Genomic DNA, 20485 nt, shown 5'->3' with positions numbered 1-20485 from the left:
GAAGTTTGTGGGCATCCAAGCAACATCACACAACACCAAAATCATGGTTTTATCACTGACTTTATCAAGTGTAATGTCAGACTTAATGGTCTACAGTCTTTCACTTCCTTCAACACAAAGTAGCAATTGCTTTATTAGCATATTTATACAATGATGGCTGAGACAGTCTTAGTGTCAGGTTCAAGTGAGTCTTAAAAGATATGATTGTAATCAGATTAAAATCCCAGTTCAAGACTTGAGTTTAACATCAGTAATACACACCACAGATTTGTGGATAGTTTTTAATAGTATAAGGCTCAATTTGATATGGCTGTATGGGTTCTCCCCGTGTCTGCGTGGGTTTCGTCCGGGGGCTCCGGTTTCCTCCCACAGTCCAAAGACATGCAGTTCGGTTAACTGGAGATACAAAATTGTCCATGACTGTGTTTGACAATAAACTTGTGAACTGATGAATCTTGTGTATCGACTAACTACCGTTTCTGTCATGAATGTAAGCAAAGTGTAAAACATGATGTTAAAATCCTAATAAATAAATAAATAAATATAAAAATAAAAATGATAAAACCGCTATATTTAACTTGTATGTTTTATACCTGATAGCAGATCAGTGCACCATGTGGACTAAATAAAAAAATAGAACCTTGCATAAGCCAGAGGGGTGGATTTTACTATACTGATTTTATAAAATAAAACAGATGGCTATTTCCATGTTTGTGATGTTAGTAGTTGTACTAGAGACAGGGATGACAAGACATTTTCCAGTAAACACTACACACAAATAATCACTATTTTTACGCAAATTAGAAAGGAATAGAACCGCTGTATGAATCACTGGTTCTTTTTATTAGTTTGAAAATTACTTTTGCATCACACAATATTCTGATAAGAACACATACAACTGAAAAGCAGTTGTTATTTCACTCAATAACGCACTATTTCTCAAAAGAATCATTTAACCACGAATCGACTCCCAACGTTCATATAAAGATGACGTTTGTTGTTTATTTAGCGTAAAGATTCAATTCAGTCGATACACTAAAGATTTGTTCAAACTGATTCGGTTCTTGACGTACACAATCGAATCTTTGAACACTTTGCTGAGGGAGTTTTAAGCTACTTTTACTCGTGAATTCTGTCTAGCTACCTCGTAAGTAATTATAAATCAAGTTTTATTTTAGTTATTTATTTTCACAAATAATGACATTTAATCACACACATCTAAATACACGTCATTTTTTTAAAATGTAACGGTCAATGCGCTCGTGAGAAACGTCGTAGTCGGTTATTACTTAGTTACACTATAAAACGTATATAAACATGCTTGTAAAAAGTATACCACACAGTTTTTTTTATAAATAACTTTAAAGGTCTTATAAATATACAGGTAATAGTAATTACTTGCGAACATTGTTAGCTAGCTAGCTTTAATGGTTGACTTAGCAAGATAAGTCCTTAAACTTCTCTGTGATTTAAAAATTTTACACCTGAAATTGCCTTTCAAATATCTATGCTTTTTAATTTAAAGTGAATTAAATTAAAGTGTAATGGAATATATAGGCAAGAATAACCACTAAGCTATCAAAAACAAGAAGGCCACTTAATTAGAGGCACCTATACACTATAAAAAGCAATGCTTAAAGTTATACAGACACTTGTAAAAAGGTTCAGTCAGTGTTTTTACTATAAAACTTCAGGATCTGAACTAAATATGACCTGAATAAATATGACCTGACTTTGACCGTGCAATGGTTGTTGGTTTGAATTTTCCTTCTGAAAAGTTTCTACAGAATGGTGCGAAAAACATAAAACATCCAGTAAGTGGCAGTTCTGCAAGTGGAAACATCTTGTTGATAAGCTGTTAGAAATAATGGCCAGACTGGTTTGAGCCAGCTGAAAGGTTGTGTTAATGCATATAATTACTGTTTTAGTAATTGTAAAGAAATAAATCATTTAAAAAACAAGCCGCTCAGGTGGCGCAGCGGTAAAACACCCGCTGTTCACCAGAGCTGAGATCTCGAATACATCGTATCGAATCTCGGCTCTGCCTGCCGTCTGAGGCTGAGCGGCTACATGAACAACGATTGGCCTGTTCTCTCAGACTAGTGCGATTACGACCTTTGCTGGCTGGTTGGTGGCGCCTGCACGGAGATGGGGAAGGAGTGCGGTAGAGGGTGTGGCTCTCCGTGCACAGCGCTGTATTGCACTGCACTCGTCAAGAGTAGGTGATAAGATGTTTGATTGCTGAGCACGTGTCAGAGGGGGCGTGGAGCAACCTCGTCCTCCCCAGTCAGGAGCAGGGACCAGCATTAGTGAGAGGATGATTGACGGGTAGAAATTGGATGTGCTAAAGTGGGAGAAAAAGGGGTGAGAAAAAGGGGTAAAAAAAACCCCCCAAAAAAAGTTCAACCTTATATTGGCTACGTCAGCAGAAGACAACATCTGGCCAACAACAACAACAGGCATTCGAGGCTACAGTGGGCACAGGTTTACCAAAACTAAACAGTTTGCTGCCTGGTTTAATCTTGATTTTCAAGAACATGAACATGGATTGGTCAAAATAAACAGTATTGTTGACATAAACATTATTGTTGCTGACCATATGTTTTTTATAGTCACAATTTATCATGATTGTGGCCATAATTTATTATAATTGCTGCTTTTAGCAATGCAATTGGTAGCAAAAGCACAAGTCAGCATACCTGGTTCCATGAACATGAGTTTATAATGTACTTTAATTTAAGGGTTGGGTGGGTGATTGAAACACTATGATGGATTGACACCATGTCCAGTGTATTCCTACTTTGTACCCAATTTGTTTCCCGTTAAAATCAGGACAGCTGGGACTTTGGGATATAGTGGTTAATGAAAATGAACTGATACTAAAATTTGTAATATGAATAAAATGACCAAGAGGTATTATGAATCAAGAGATGTTTAAAGCATTGGAAATAGCCACACTAAATGATTTTTATGGCTTGACCTGTGTATAACCAGCTCGATTCACCTTTGTGACAGGACAGGGATGTCTGGTGCAGGCTGGGAGAAGCAGAAGGATTGCAGTGAGCAGCAGAAAGTGAGAAGAAGAGCACTACAGGCACGCCATCGAGCCACACTATCCAGCCTGTTTGAGACACTTAAAAACACAGTGTGCCCTTTAAGTCAGACCACTCAAAATACAGAGGGTTCTTCAAATCAAAGAACTCATGCAAAGGTGAAAAACAATCAAATACACAAGTGCTGTATTTACATAAGTAGTTATGTAGGAACAGTGCAGGCTGTGTTACACACTTATAGCTTCATAAAACAACACAGTCAATGAATCATCATAAACAAACACTGGCATTAGACAGGAATGTATTGCAGAGCTCAACTATTTTAACAGAGCACTGTCATAGGATGCCACACTAATTAAAATCTACCTGAATGCATCATTCATTTATTCATTCATTCATTCATTTATCTTAGCAACATTTTTATATTCATGTCCATGCTTTTGCAGTACAGTGTAAAACAAACACATTTGATGTTTGAATATCTACATGTGTTTGCCAGTAGAAACTGAACTTAATTGTAAATTTAATTTGGTTAACTGCTTGATTCGTTAACTAAGGCGGAAATTCTTTTTTTCACATAGGGCCGGATAGGGCGGAACAACATTTTTTCCTTTAATTATTAAATGAAAAATCATTTAAATCATTTTGTGTTTACTTGGATTATCCTTAGCTAATATTAAAAATAGGTTGATAGTCTGAAGCATATCATTGTCAAAGCATAATTATCTTTTCCAAAGAATTTGTTCTTCTCATAATGTGTCCAAAATAATCAGTTTGGAGTGCGAGGTTATGCTTGATTTGATGTTTAAGGTTTTCTCAGAAGTCTTCGCCAGTTTAAAGGCATCGATAGTTTAAAGGCATTGATATTCTTTCTGCCCTGCTTTTTTGTTGTCAAGCTTTCACATTCATAAAGAAACAGTCTGGACAATTCTGATCTTCGTTTGAGGAGACAAATCGTTACGTCTGAAGATTGTTTCCAGTTCATTCAATCTTGTTCTGCCAGTCTGTGTCGCATTTCTTGACTGTTGGATCCTTAATAATTGATCCAAGCAGGTAAAAGCTGTCAACCACTCTCCATCAATGGTAAAGTTATTAGTCTGTCTTGTTGTCATGACCTTTGTCTTCTTCACATTGAGCTAAAGTCCTCTTTTCTTTAACCTTCCTGTCCTCATGGTTTTCTGCAATGGGTGTTGTGGCATCTGCATATCAAAGGTTTTTTACACAATAAAAAAGAATGGACAGTGCCCTGTTGGTAGCCTGCTAACATTTGTATCCATGCAAAATAGATAGATGTAGATGTAGAATTGTGTTTAGGCTGATTCATTCTTTGTATTTTTACAGTGGAAGATCCTTGATCATGCCAAAGGGTTTCTACTCGAGAAAGAGGCTTACCTCAGCAAACTCCTGGTTCTGAAGGGTAATATACAAACCCCAAACCCTGAGATATTTCATGTTTTGTCTGGTCAACTTCATTTCATTTATTATTAAAAATCTATTCCTTCATTGCAACACATTCCAAAAAAAGTTGGGACAGTAAAGCATTTACTACTTTGTAATCTTGCCATTCCCTTTCACCACACTTAAAAGACGTTTTGGCACCGAGGAGACCAAGTGATTTAGTGTTTCAGCTTTTATTTTGTCTCGTTCTTCCTGCAAACACGTCTTAAGATGTGCAACAGTACGGGGTCGTCGTTGTCGCATTTTTCGTTTCAAAATTCTCCACACGTTCTCTATTGGGGACAAATCAGGACTGCAGGCAGGCCAGTCCAGTACCCGTACCCTCTTCTTTCGCAGCCATTCCTTTGTAATGTGTGCAGCATGTGGTTTTGCATTGTCTAGTTAAAAATGCATGGACGTTCCGTGAAAAGATGACGTCATGTTGCTCTAGAATCTCAATGTACTTTTCTGCATTAATGCTGCCATTACAGAAGTGTAAATTACCTTTGCCAAGGACACTGACACAACAACTCCATACTATGACAGACCCTCGCGTTTGGACTTTTGGACAGTCTGGATGGTCCTTTTTGTCTTTAGTTCGGAGCACACAGCGTCCATATTTTCCAAAAAAGACCTGAAATGCTGATTCATCTGACCACAATACACGTTTCCACTGTGTGATGGTCCATCCTAGATGCCTCAGAGCCCAGAGAAGTCGACGCCGCTTGTGGACATGGTTAACATAAGGCTTCTTTTTTGCACAGTAAAGTTTTAAGTGGCATTTGTGCATGTACCTCTGTATTGTAGTGCTTGACAAAGGTTTGCCAAAGTAATCCCTCACCCATGTGGTTCTATCAGCTATATGCAGTGCTGTCTGAGGGATCGAAGATCACAAGCGTTCAGTTTAAGCTTGCTCCCTTGGCCTTTACGTACTGAAATTCCTCCTGATTTCTTGAATGGTTTAATGATATTGTGCACTGTAGAGGGAGAAATATGCAAATCCCTTCCAATCTTTTTTGAGGTTCATTGTTTTCATTTTCTCACTCATTTGTTGACAAACTGGAGATCCTCTGATCATCTTGCTCATCAAAGACTCAGCCTTTCCTGGATGCTGCTTTTGTACCAAACCATGATTACAATCACCTGTTGACATCATATTAACAAATGAAATGAAGATGACCAGACAAAACATAAAGTATCTTGGGTTCAAACTGTCTGCAATCAAATAAAAGTCAAAGTAAATGTAATTTTTGTTTAATTTGCATTTTCCATACTGTCCCAACTTTTTCTGATTTTCTGAATTTTGTATGCTCATTTAATTTCTGTCCTTGCTAGAGGTTTATTTGGTTGATGCTAAAGGACCCAAGAACTTAGAAGAGGTGCGAGAACAGTACAGAAGGCTGTATTCTAAAGGCTCGTGAGTGCTCTCTTCATTATCAATAAATACCACTAGATGGCAGCAAATATTTTTTTATAGTTCTTTGTGCTAGAGGCGCATTTTCTATATCATAAAGTAGTTAAATGACATTGTGTGATAACCTTAAAAATTACTGCTGTGTTACTGCTTTTTGGTATTAAATGACCACTGGATTTAAATGATTTGAGGTAATATGAAAGTCTACTAAGAGATCACCAGCCAAATATGGCTGCTGTGGAGCATAATATGCACAATAACTCATTGTGTCAAATAGCCAGTTGCTTATTACTTATATTGTAATGCTATATATAATTTTATCGTTCCCAAGCAGAATCTGCAAGTCCCATTTTTTGCAGTAAATCAAGAATCTGTGATTTGTTCATTTTCTTGACTTTTTATTTAACTGACAGAAGTTCAAAGAAAAGGCTTTTAATATTTTACCAATAAGTTTAATTGCACTTAAGAAAAGTTGTCGCATGTTCACCACTGTGATACATCACCTTTCCTATTAATTACATTTTTAATCATTTGGAGATTGAGTGTTGCAGTTTAGCAAGTGGAATTTTGTCCATACAGCTGCTGAACAATTTGTGGTCGTTTTTGTCCGATTCTCCTCTTCATGATGTGCCGATGCATTTTCATTAGCAGTAAATCTGTCTATGATGCCACACCTTTGTAGTAGATGCAGATTGAAGCAATGTTAAATAAATGTCCCGAATACTTGAAGGAAATTGAATGAAATTAAGACACATAACAAGAAGTCTCTGTAAACAGAAGAATGATATTTATTAATACATACAAGCAATTTCAGAACATTACTATTTTTAATGAAAAAATCTAGCTCTCCTGACAAATGCCTGTTTACTCTGTCATTCAACTCCCAGCCTCTGTGCCTGGTGAAACATAATTTCGCCTTGATAACCTCCAATAAGCGATTTTGGTAAGTGCTATCTTTTGACATCTCTCCTGTGAAATCTTCACCCATTCTCTCCTGTAAAAGCTTTCAGATCATTGAGGTTTAATACCTTTCATGCTGCAGCTGCTTCCTGTAAATCCCACCATTCACGAGATGTTTTGGGGGATTTAGATACGCAGATAGATGGGAGAAGGCCATACTGATTCCTTAACCAAGCTTTGGTTGACTTGGGCGTGTGCTTAATATCATTGTCTTCCTGAAAGGTCCAATTATCACCAAGGTTCAAGTTTTCTTTAAAATGCCCAGGAATTTCTGTGAATCTGTGATGCCAGTCACATGGTCAAGATTGTCAGTTTTTGAGGCAGAAACATTCCCACATCATTACTGAGCCACCTGCATGCTTGATAATTGGAAAAGTATTCTTTTGGACATAAGCCTCGTTCCCAATGAGACATTTGGCCTTCTTCAGCTGATCCTGTTAGCTTTTTTGCAGTAACACAGGGGTTACTCTTCATAGTCTGTGGCTGCACCACACTTGAATCTCTGATTGATGTTTACATGGTACATCACAGCTGAAGCAGATTAAGGGTTGTTACTGATTTCATAATGGTTTACTAATGTTGTAACCCAAATATATAACATGACCTGCTACTCTGAAATACTACATCATTAATTTCTTTCTACATTTTCTGCATCAGTCAACTGAGAAAGACTTCATTCAAAGTAACATTTAGCTCTGCAGAAAAATGTGGAGCTATAAATCTTTATTTTCCTTGGGGGGTTGATTTTTCCATTGCAACTATAGCTGACAGAAATGCTAAAAAAACCCAAAAACAGCCAAATCTACTGTAAAACATTTGATATTGCACCTTTGTTGCAAACACTTGTCTTTTAAACAGTATTCACAGTGGAAGACAAAACCATAAAGCTTGCGTGCCTGATATGGATGAGGGTCCTGAGAGCAGTGATGAAGACTATACTGATGAAGAAGTAGATGAGCTATCACAGTCCCAGTCCTCTGGAACATCAATTCCTAACATCCAAGAGTTTGAAGGGTAAATTTTGTCATTTCATTTTCATGTTTTACCACTGCTTTATCCTGGTCAGTGTACAGTGGGCCTGGTTTCCTTGTAATCACTGGGTGCAATGCAGTAACACACCCCGGAAAGGACGCCAATCCATCACTGGGCCTTAGCCATCCTCCACTCAGACACAACCTGTCGTGTCTGTATGTATACGCTTGACTGGCCGATAGCACCGCTCGGGATTTGAACCCTGGATCCCAGCGGTAGAGGCGAGCGTAATTTACCACTGTCCCTGTGGTAAATTACCTGTATCAGTTTACCAAAATCAGAATAGAGTAGTATGAGAAAGATTTCTGGCTGAGACTGACACATTGTACTGACATTCTATGTGCAGATATCTCCTTTTCTACAGGGAGACTCTGGAGCTCCTCCTGAGCAGTGGAGTGCTCTCTCAAGGCCAGGTGACTCTTCCTGTAGTGTCTGAAGCTATCTCAGGGCTGTGGAGCTCCCTTTCCCCACAGCAGAGAGCAGCAGTGCGACAGCGAACTCTGGAACAGAGCTCTGACTCATGGGATGTTAAAGATAATAATACTACCATTGCACATTTCACCAGTGTAAATTCCTCTGGACCTTCTACCCTCAAGGAGGTAAGAAGTGATGCTGCAGATTTGGGTTAGTATTAAGTTATTTATTCATTTCTTAGCTAGTACTTATTATATCCTTACCAACAATGCATTTAGGGGGTCAGGTGGTACAGTACTGCATTACAATAATCCACCTCCGCTGGGATCCAAGGTTTAAATTAATCTACATACAGACATGACATGACATACAGACATTAGCGTCTTGTCTGGGCTGTGTTACTGCATTGCGCTCAGTGATTCTGGAAATGCAGTCCCATCGCAAACCCTGACCAGGGTAAAGCAGTAGTAAATCAACCGCTTTTAAAATCATTTATTTTTGTGGAGTGTAGCAACAGCTGTAAACACTCTAATGTCAGAGCTGGGAAGAAAAAGAAAGAAGCAAAAATATGAAAGTAACACAATCCTGTGATCAGACAGCATCCGCTGATCAAAGACTACAGGAAGATTAGTACACAATGCATGAAAAAAGTCTCTTGTGCCCTTTTTCCATGGCACGGTACCCTATGGTACGGTGCTTTAAAATCATTGATTCCACGTTAAGTCGCTGATTCAATTGTAAATTAACTTGTACTGTACTTAAACTTGGCTACTTTTCCTAATCAGAGACCAAACATACTGAAGCAGGCATTATGGGTGGGACACAAAGTGCCAACCGTGATCGGTCAGACAATCACCACTAGAGAATAAAAGTGCCATATTTAAAACCCAGCTGTAATAGATTTTATTAAAGCAGCCCAGTAAAAAACAGTTAAATCCTGGTAAGGGTCACACCAGGTCCGGTTACACTAGGAAACGCTGGGCAGGAATACCCTGGACCTTCCACCCCACAGACTTAGCAAACATGTCTGTGTGAAAGCCCGGCTGACTGATAGCAGATGGTGGGCTAGAGTAATACACTACTGTGACACCTGAGCGCCTGCATGAGCTTTCAGCAAGAGCAGTTTCGGAGAAAAATATGAATAAAGTCGTCTATACACCTTTAACTATAATAATAATAATTTAACAATAGTTGTGATTATAATAATAATCTACCTTAATCAGATTGCAATTAAGGATTTGAACAAGCTAGGGTCAGAGAGCAGGGTGCCTCTGGAGCCAAGAGGGGTAAGGGCCTTGCTCAGGGACCCAACAGTGGCTGCATGGCAGAGCTGGGATTCAAACCCTCCACCTTTCAATTGATAGCCTAAAGCTCTGCTTACAAGGCTGGCTCCCTCTGTCTCCACAGTAGTCAGCTGTATACTCTAAAATTTTTAAAGTCCCTTGTTACTACTGATACTCTCTCTGCCAGCTGTTGACTGTTTCTCAGCTGATATGTTTCTTTATACCTCAGAGGCTCCAGATTCTGTTAGTGCCATTAGCTTTGTTAACGTGTAAATAGCAGGGCCAGCTTGCTCAATATACGCTATCTTTTCTCCAAGCCTCTATACAAATATAAAAGATGTTTATCAGTCTGAGGGAGTTCAGACAAAAAAGCAAGCCACAAAGAGGTGTGCTTTCCAGCAAGCTCTGCCATGTGGGCTTGTGACTGATGCCATTTTCACATGGCTTTTAGGTTGTCTAAAAACAGACAGAAAGATATGTGTGTGTGTGTGTGTGTGTGTGTGTGTGTGTGTCAGTCTGTTTCTATTTCTCTTCTATTCACACTGGAAATGTAAACAGATAAAATAGTTTATTTATGAAAACCCCAAAATGTTTAGTTTTTTAATCCATAATATATATAGCTTCTAGTCTCTTTATAGCAAAAAGATGAGGTGAAAATTTGAAGTGCTCTTTCCAGAAATGTGATTACAATAGTCTATAAAGAGCTCTGCCAGTGACTCATCTGTCATAAGAGCCTTAAAACTGAGACTCCATTATTTTGTTGGTATCGTTGCTGGTAGGATCTACTCCAGGATGCCTGTGATGTGGTGCAGAGAGACTTGGATGCAGCTACAGCCAACAGGTACTGTTACAAATATCCTTCACACTATAATTACAGTCACCCAATGTAGCATGTAGCTTAGCTAAGCTTCATTTTTGATTATTTAAATGCTTAAGTACATGTGGGCTTTGTTGTGACACAAAATGTAGTGTTGGTACCCTCAGCTTCTTGTTGAGTTTGATCCCAGAGTTCTGGTTACTGCCTGTTTAAAGTTTGGCAATACAGTAATAAGTTGATTACAGAGTGTGTGATGCACCACATGTCGGTGCCCTGTCGAACCTATATTTTCAACATGCACCCAGGGTTTTTGAGACAATATTTGGACACACTGGAATTACCCACAGGCTCAGTTAATTAGAGAGGATGAACATATTAAAAAATGAAAAGTTGGTTAATTCCAACTATTCAGTCTCCAAACAGGAAGCACCCTGGCTGCCCTTGTTGGTGTGAGGCAAGAGCGCTATCCACTGTGCCACCCTTTGTTGGAAATTATATTCATACAAAATGTTTATGGTGAAGTGTACTATCATATTTACAGTACTGGGAAAAGTATTTGCCTCTCACTTGATTTTTTTTTATTATTTTTTTTATTATTTTCTCCCGATTTTCAGGGCGTCCATTTTTTACCCAATTGCGTTATGCTTCCTCTCTACTGGTGCTAACCCCCGCCCCGATTGAGGAGAGCGAACTGACACACGCCCCTCCGACACATGAGCAGTAGCCGACTGCATCTTTTCACCTGCACGAGGCGAGTGCCACACCCTGATCACATTATTCCTCTACTCTGTGCAGACACCATCAATCAGCCAGCAAAGGTCAAAATTGCATCAGTTATGAGGTCCCTATCTGGCTTCCCACCCTGATGAACAACAGCCAAACGTTGTTCATTCATGACAGAGCTGAGATTTGATTTCGATATGATGTATTCGAAATCCCAGCTCTGGTGTGCTAGCGTATTTTACCGCTGCGCCACCGGAGCGGCATTCCTTACTTGATTTTTAATAAAGTCACATTTAAATGTTCCAGAATTCTCAACAAATTTTCATATAAGATACAGTGGGGTCAAAAAGTATTTAGTCAGCCACTGATTGTGCAAGTTCTCCTACTTAGAAAGATGAGAGAGGTCTGTAATTTTCATCATAGGTACACTTCAACTATGAGAGACAAAATGAGAAAAAAAAATCCAGGAAATCACATTGTAGGATTTTTAAAGAATTTATTTGTAAATTATGGTGGAAAATAAGTATTTGGTCAATAACAAACAAGCAAGATTTCTGGCTCTCACAGACCTGTAACTTCTTCATTAAGAAGCTCTTCTGTCCTCCACTGGTTACCTGTATTAATGGCACCTGTTTGACATTGTTATCTGTATAAAAGACACCTGTCCACAGCCTCAAACAGTCAACCATGGCCAAGACCAAAGAGCTGTCGAAGGACACCAGGAAGAAAACTGTAGACCTGCACCAGGCTGGGAAGAGTGAATCTACAATAGGCAAGCAGGTTGGTGTGAATAAATCAACTGTGGGAACAATTGTAAGAAAATGGAAGACATACAAGACCATTGATAATCTCCCTTGGGGTCAAGATCTCATCCCGTGGGGTCAAAATGATCATGAGAACGGTGAGCAAAAATCCCAGAACTACACGGAGGGACCTGATGAATGACCTGCAGAGAGCTGGGACCAAAGTAACAAAGGTTACCATCAGTAACACACTACGCTGAGAGGGACTCAAATCCTGCAGTGCCAGGCGTGTCCCCCTGCTTAAGCCAGTACATGTCCAGGCCCGTCTGAAGTTTGCCAGAGAGCTTATGAATGATCCAGAAGAGGATTGGGAGAATATCATGTGGTCAGATGAAACCAAAATGGAACTTTTTGGTAAAAACTCAACTCGTCGTGTTTGGAGGAAGAAGAATGCTGAGTAAACACCATACCTACTGTGAAGCATGGGGGTGGAAACATCATGCTTTGGGGCTGTTTTTCTGCAAAGGGGACAGGACGACTGATCCGTGTTAAGGGAAGAATGGACAGGGCCATGTATCGTGAGATTTTAAGCCAAAACCTCCTTCCATCAGTGAGAGCATTGAAGATGGAACGTGGCTGGGTCTTCCAGCATGACAATGATCCCAAACACACCGCTCGGGCAACGAAGGAGTGGCTCTGTAAAAAGCATTTCAAGGTCCTGGAGTGGCCTAGCCAGTCTCCAGACCTCAACCCCATAGAAAATTTGTGGAGGGAGTTGAAAGTCCGTGTTGCCCAGCGACAGCCCCAAAACATCACTGCTCTAGAGGAGATCTGCATGGAGGAATGGGCCAAAATACCAGCTACAGTGTGTGCAAACCTGGTGAAGACTTACAGGAAACGTTTGACCTCTGTCATTGCCAACAAAGGTTATGTTACAAAGTATTGAGTTGAACTTTTGTTATTGACCAAATACTTATTTTCCACCATAATTTACAAATAAATTCTTTAAAAATCCTACAATGTGATTTCCTGGATTTTTTTTTTCTCATTTTGTCTCTCATAGTTGAAGTGTAACTATGATGAAAATTACAGACCTCTCTCATCTTTCTAAGTAGGAGAACCTGCACAATCAGTGGCTGACTAAATACTTTTTGGCCCCACTGTAAATACAGTATAAAAGCATTTGCCCCCTAAATGTAATAACTGGTTGTGCCACACTTGCAGTGAAACATTTGCAATAAGTTGTGATGAGTCTGTGGAATTTTTTTTGTGAAATTGTCTTGGCTACATTGGAGGGTTTTTGATCATAAACTGCTACAGCATCTCTATGGGATTCAAGTCAGGACTATAAAATAGATTAAAACTGGGAAGGGATCAAACTCTTTTTTACAGCACCGTAACTAAACAAATAACAAACTGCATCATGTTGATTTGTCTTAAAGAGCTAAGTGAACCTTTTAATGTTACTGTGCCTATATATTTATGATAATTAATCAAATATAATATTTCTGGCCTAAAAAATCAAAAGCAGAGCTAAAACTCACAGACAAATGCACTTTAGAGCGTTCTCTAGTTTCAGAAGAGGAAATACTGCTCGAGAAGTGTCTTTGGGGAGGGCAGGAAGAAGGAAGATGACAGAAGCAGGTAGTTGAGTGGAGCTGCAGGGGAAGAACAGTCTCCTCACGTAGCATTCTAATCCAGGATGTCTGCTGCATCTCGATTGAAGCAATCAATCACAGACGGGGGGGCGCTCCCTCTAGAACAGGCATCGAGCCTACACGCACCCACACAAGGTGAAACAAATACCGACGCACAAACAGAAATAGACTCCAGCATAAATAAACATCAACAGGAGTTTACACATCAGACAGGTAGATACGAACATCCAGTCACAAGAATATTTACAATGTAAACAGTCCCACAGGGAGCAAACCTTAACTAACAAGCAGACACTAATGGCCTCATGAGCGTACATCTGGTATTATGATTTAGATAGGCAGCCAGTTCAATTAGTTTTTTCATTTTTATGTTTTACCAAATTCCTGGTCAGGGTTACGGCAGGTCCGGTTTCCCTGGATCACTGGGCGCAATGCAGTTATACACCCGATACAGGACGCCGATCCATCGGCCACTTTTTCCCTCTTCAGATACAGCCTATCATAACTGTATGTAGACACCCGACTAGCCAATAGCGCTGCCAGGGAATCAAACTCTGGGTCACAGCAGTATTGAGCGAAGTTTAAATCTGTTCCACCCAAGTACAATTTCAGTGACTATGTATTCTGGATAATACATGTATTCAATAACATTAAGTTGTTTTAAATGATCTTTTATACTTACAACTCTTCAACTACTTTTACTGTTTCACTGTTTTACTTAAAGCTGAAGGGAGATCATGCTGTTACTGTTTCTGAGGAAAGACTTTTAAAAGGCTACCCACTGACATCAGACAAGTAACTTTAGGGATTTTTTTAATTATTATTTTTAATAGTTTGATTTTTTGCTAACTTTCGAATGTTCTGGGTTGATTAGGAACATTGTGTGTAACAAAGACCAATGGTAAAGAAGAACTGAGTATGGGACAGACTTGTTTTATTATGTGAAAATCATGTTGGCTTCATATGTGCTGTGTACATAAACCTAATGATAACTTTTTGCATCAGCATATGACTGCAGCTGAGTGACACTGATCATGTCATTTAAACACTTAATTAAAACCCCAGTTGAACTGAATAAATTTGCAACCGCAGTGTTAAAGAAATATATTATGATAAAAACAAATTATGGTGCTGTGGCTTAGTTGGTTACAGCAAGTGTCCAGTAAACCTAGGAGATCCAGGGTTTGAATCCCAGCAGTGCCTTGTCTTTACTGCATTTCGTTGCCTTGTAACTGTTTTGAGCTATGAAAAAGTTAAATCCATCTATGTAAACAGAATAATAGTGATTTACTGATCTAATTAAGCCAATCAACGAACTAACTTACTAATGTAGAGCTGATCATTCATTTTTTTAATTTTTATAAGCCAAATTATCCTGGTCAGGGTTGCTGTGGGTTCAGTTTCCCCAGAAAACACAATGCACAAGGCATCAGGAATACTCTGGACAGGACGGCAGTCCATTGCAGGGCTTCTGTTATACCCTTCCCCTCCCCACCAGACATGGCCAATAATGTCTGTGTAGATGCCCAGCAAGCAGTAGGCTACTGTAATAGGCTGCTAAAATATAATTAGAATAAAAATTGTTTCCACAATGTCATCTGACTGACAGCTAGCAAAGAAAATAATATTCTTTTGTCATCAAGGTTTAAAGTGTAGTTTCCTTAACTTGAAGTCATTGTGCATGTGCATTTTTGAACTTTTAAATCTAACATATTGATATAACAATTATGCTAAAATAAGACACAGCTAGTCTTTATTATGCTACTTAGAATTGAAACTAGATTGACCTGTGACCCAGTTTCCTGCTGACCTTTTTTGAAGAGCTGTTAACAAGACAAATTGTTTAGATGGCATAGACAGATTCTCACTGTTTTACAAAAACCTTAACTGTGGTATTTTACTTTCAACTATTGCCACAAGATTTTGAGGGTGGCTCGGTGGGTAGCACTGTCACCTCACAGCAAGAAGGTTCTGTGTTAAGTTTGCTTGGTCTCTCTGTGTCTGCGTGGGTTTCCTCCTACAGTACAAAGATGTGTAAGTGAGGTGAACTGGAGATACAAAAATTGCCTGTGACTGTGTTTGACATTGAACTTGAACTGATGAATCGTTTGTAACCAGTAACTACCTGTCCTGCCATGAATGTAACCAAAGTGTAAAACATGACATTAAAATCCTAATAAACAAACAAATGAGATTGTGAGGAAAATCTGGCATGGCAACTAGTGAGCTGTGCAATGATGGGTTTTATCCTGTAATCGCTTGACATGGCTTTGTAGTCCTTCAGTGTGATTTAATTTGACCTTAGAATAATGAAAGCAGTTTCACTGTGTATCATGTTAAAGACTGAAATGCTGCAGTAAGTGACAATATGTGCCAATATGTAATAATACGCTTAGCAAATAAAAGCCGTCTAACTTTCTAGAACATTCATGTTTATTACATCTAATATCTGCTGATGTAAGTACCATTTCCCTTTGTCGTTGTTAATCCCACAGTGCTGCAGTTCTGCAGAAGTGTGACTATGAGAGGCTGAAACAAATCTACAGGGACATCCTGAGCTTCATCAGAAGCCACATGGCTGATGGTCAGGAACTTACACAGGTTAGAAAGAACACAGCAGCATGATAATATGAAGTGACTTTTATTTTTTATATTAAGCAAGATAAAAAAAATACACATTCACACCTGCATTTGGTGTTTCCAGTTCCCAAATTTTAACAAAATGTTGTTAATAGGAAACGTTATGTAACTTTATTCATTTTATTTTAATATTGCTTTTTGATTTTGTTTACAACTTTTTCTGTCCCAGCATTTTTTTATTTGGCTTTGTTTGCAAATGCATACACTGCTCAAAACATTAAGGGAACACTTAAATCACACGTCGGATCTCGATGAATGAAGGATTGAAGTTGAGAACAAAATGACATTATCAATGGTCCATGAAAACCAAAAACTTCAACCTATTTAGATCTGGATTCAAATTCAAAAATCACTTCAAAATCAAAGTAGCAATTGAAATCCAGTTTGCATTAATTTTATCATGGCAACACATAACATACACGTAGTTTGTAGGCCCCTACGTGCCTATAGGCACTCCAGACAACATCTGTGAATGCTTCCTTATGAGATGACAGATGGTCTTATAGAGGACTCTCCTACCAGACCTGGATCAGGGCATCAGTAAGCCCCTGGAGTGTCTGTTGCACTACTTGGCAGCATCAGATGAGCTGATACATATTGTCTCAGAGATTCTCAATTGGATTCAGGTCTGGGAAACGTGAAGGCCATTCAATGGCATTAATGCCTCTGTCATCCAGGAACTGCCTACACACTCTGGCCAAATGAGGCCGGACATAGTCCTGCACTATGCTGAACAAGCATAAGATCTGACAATGGCTTTGAGGATTTCCTCCCAATACCTAACACCAGTCAAGGTACCAGTGGCATGCTGGATGATGTTGCAGACAGCGTAACGTTCACCACAGCGTCTCTAGACTCTTTCACGTCTTTCAAATGTGGTCAGTGTGAACCTGTTTTCTCTTGTGCAAAGAGTGGGGCACCAATGGCAGATCGTTCTGGTGATCACCATTATGGTGTTCTTTAGGGAATGCCAATCAAACCTAACGGCAGGTCCTCATCCTACTTTCGTAAAGTCTGTTTCTGACAGTTTGCTCCTCCCGTTCCTCCTTGCACAAAGGAGCAGATACCGGTCCTGCTGCTGGGTTGATGTCTTCTACGGCCCTGTAATGGCTGGTGTCCTGGTATCTCCTCCATGCTCTTGAGACTGTGCTGGGAGACACAGCAAACCTTCTTGAGATGGCACGTATCCTAAAGGAGCTGGACTACCTGTGCTACCCAAATGGGCTGCTACCAGTTATGAAAACAAAACTAAAGAAGAATGAGTCAGGAAGGATAGGAGGAGAGTAATTGTATGTGGCCACCACCTGCAAACCTTGCAAAACCATTTTCTTTTTGGTGGTTGTCTTGCTGTTGTCTCCCCAGTGCACCTGTTGTCACTTTCATTTGCACCAAAGCAGGTAAAATGTATTCAAAACTGGATAGATTAATATCCCTGAAGTTTAACTGACTTTGTGTTATACTGTGATGAAGTGTTCCCTTATTTCTTGAGCAGTGTGTACTATCTTTTGGAAATCTGGATGTCCTAACAATGAAAAACAAGCCACTAATGCAAAAGTTTTCTGTCTGATCAGCTATGTACTTTTTGTGAGTCATTTCTCCAGCCTCTTATCTCCTTTAACATGTTTCAGGATCTGTCTCAGGAAGACGACTATGAAGAACTTTTCCTAAGGTGCTCAGAAAGCTTTGATGAAGATTTCTAGTTAGCTTAAAAAAATGGTTGTTGTGTAGTGCATTATTATTAATATGAATTTAATTTTGTTCTGGCTTTAAAAGTTTAGTTATTAGCAGTCTTGCTTTAAAAAAAAAAAAAGATTATTCCCAGTCTTTTAACAGTGACATTGTAATGTGCAGTACTGATCACATTTACCTGGATTTCTCCGTATGGCCTTATTATTCAGTGGAAAATGGCTTACATGGCTGTTATTTATAATTAAGTATAATTAATATATTTAAATGTAATCTATTACATTGAAATTTTCAATTGTTTGTTTGACAAAAGTATAAACGCCTGGTTTACATGCAGTGCAATAATTTGATCTACATGACCTAATGGGGGCACTCTGATTTCCTACAAAGAAGCTAAAGGTGTTTGCATTAGCTAGACAATATTCTGACTCGAATCCAGTACAACATTGTTTAATGAATGATTTAGAAATTTCAAGTCCATCATAGTTAACCTACTAAACCTGGGGAACTGAAGAAAAGTTGCCAAGAGGAACCGGCCAGAGCTAGGATGCATCAAAGCTATAACTGCCAACAACAACTTTGCAACATAATCCTCTTAATAATTTCTGGTGTTCATTTATTCAGTCATTTTCAAGTTTTACCACCGCTTTATCCAGGTCAGGATCAAGGTGGGTCTGGCTTCCCTGGAATCACTGGGGGCAATGAAGTTACACACCCCAGACAGGATGTCAATCCAACACGCTGCCACGGCCATCCTCAACCATACATACATAGCCAATCATGACTGTATGTAGACACCTGACCTGCTGATAGCACCGCTGGGGATTCGAACCTTAAAACCCTGTGGTGGTGGGCTAGTGTAATTTACTGCAGTACCACTTGAATGCTTATATAGTTTATGTAAAATTTTACCAAATCACGCCCAGTAATTCTAGGGAAGCCTCACCTGCCGTGACCCTGATCGGGATAAAAGCGTTGATAAAACAAAATCTATTATTGTTATAATTTATTAGTTTGCTATATATTTGACTTAATAGGGTTTAAGAACACATAACATTTTGCTACAGAATTGTGTGTAACACTACTGCAGGAAAACTGATAACATTTAAATGTAATGCCAGGTCCTGACTGGATTATCGTTTACTCTTATCCTCCCTCTACAGCTACCCGAGAAATACCAGAGGGCAAAAACAGGTGCAAATGTCCTATTTCATACAATCAGATACACAATATCAAAAAGAAGAACATTTCTATTTAGAAACACTTTTTTATTTAGGTAGAAGAAATCCTGCTATTCTGCACACGTATTTCTAGTCACACTCACACAGAAACACACACACACAAACCCTGTCTGGATGTATCAGAAATTTTACACTACAAAACGATGGGCAATCATTTTTTCCAAAGTAAAAGTGCAACACAATGTGATTTCAGTAACAGTGGCAAGTCACATTTAGGTTTTCTTCATTTTATACAAATGTATGATGCTGTAAAGCAGTGAATCCCAACGACTGGCTCAAGAAAATGCATCTAAAGAACATTTCTTACTGCTGTTATGAGTTTTTCTGAGTTTTGTTAAGACAGTAAAATGCTTTTAAAATGAAAAGTAACACCAATTATACAGCACACTGCACAAGCACCAACGGCAGCCAATCCCTACATGCCCTTAAAAAGTCAAACAATGTGCTACATCAGCCACTTGTCACCTCCTTGTGTGAATGCAGTCTAATGTATTTTATCCTCTTACACTTTTAAAACATTTTTATGCATCTTTCCCTTTTTCCTCCCAATTTAATCATATCCAATTACCCAGTATCTCCTCTACTGCTGCAGATGTCGACACTGCCCAAGGAGGGCTGTACCTAACACACCCCTCGCCGACATGCGTGCAGTTGCCAACCACTTCTTTTCACCTGCCCAAAGCGGGTTCACACAGGAATCAGTATCACCTACTGATCTCCATTATTCCATCTCTGTGTACGCATCAGTGACCAGCCAGCAGAGGCCGTAAGTGCAGCAGCAATGAGGAATCCTGTCGGCCCACCAACCCTCAGACATGGTCAATCATGTCTGTGTAAGGCGCCGGGGCTGGCCGAAAGCAGAGCTGAGATTCTAATTCAAGAGCTCAAGATCCCAGCAGTAGTGGACCAGTGTGTTAGACACCTATGCCGTATTATACAATATCATACAACCAGATCTTCATAACGAACTTCAAATGTTTTAACCTCTTACCAAGGAGTTTGTGCAGTTTTGTTAGCTGTGTAAAGAGTATTGGGACATATTAAATACCTGTTATTAAATCTAGACAGAAGTTTAAAAGCAAAATAATGTAATATGTTAAACGTTACATTAAAAAGAAAAAGGGAGGGTACAAGGCTTAGAGTTACATGGATTTGATTCAGAGTTTTTGTATGCACGGTTGGTCTGGATTGTCATTAACAATAGGCCGAATAAAGCCGCTGCCAAACCAACTTGCTGTTTGTGTACTACTGTGAAGCATGCATAACTACCCCAGATGATTGGATGCAGAGAAACATTTTTCTTAATTGTTTTTCCAGCTTTAAAAATAAAGGTCAAATTTTTAAATTAGGTGCATCACGGTGGCGCAGTGGGTAGCACTGTCAG

At 39.2% G+C, this 20485-nt stretch overlaps 1 protein-coding gene across 3 annotated transcripts; it reads left to right on the top strand.

The window, feature by feature from the left end:
- The first annotated feature begins 1053 nt into the window (after positions 1–1053).
- LOC134315605 (stimulated by retinoic acid gene 8 protein-like) lies at positions 1054–20331 on the top strand. 3 transcript variants are annotated; one of them, XM_062996441.1, is made up of 9 exons: positions 1054–1147; positions 3016–3211; positions 4395–4470; positions 5826–5907; positions 7732–7878; positions 8243–8495; positions 10373–10434; positions 16030–16135; positions 17803–20331. In XM_062996441.1, exons 2-9 carry the CDS (start codon positions 3023–3025, stop codon positions 17872–17874), a joined length of 987 nt encoding a protein of 328 aa, XP_062852511.1. In that variant the 5' UTR covers positions 1054–1147; positions 3016–3022; the 3' UTR covers positions 17875–20331. The 3 variants fall into 3 exon arrangements, with proteins under 3 accessions (XP_062852511.1, XP_062852510.1, XP_062852513.1); XM_062996440.1 differs by having other exon boundaries at positions 7723–7878; XM_062996443.1 differs by lacking the exons at positions 16030–16135; positions 17803–20331 and adding an exon at positions 13450–13736 and having other exon boundaries at positions 7723–7878.
- Positions 20332–20485: the final 154 nt, after the last annotated feature.

Source organism: Trichomycterus rosablanca, chromosome 1 (genome assembly GCF_030014385.1).
Source record: "Trichomycterus rosablanca isolate fTriRos1 chromosome 1, fTriRos1.hap1, whole genome shotgun sequence".
NCBI lineage: Eukaryota > Metazoa > Chordata > Actinopteri > Siluriformes > Trichomycteridae > Trichomycterus > Trichomycterus rosablanca.
The sequence above is the reverse complement of the archived record's forward strand: the minus strand, read 5'-3'. Positions and strand labels throughout refer to the sequence as shown.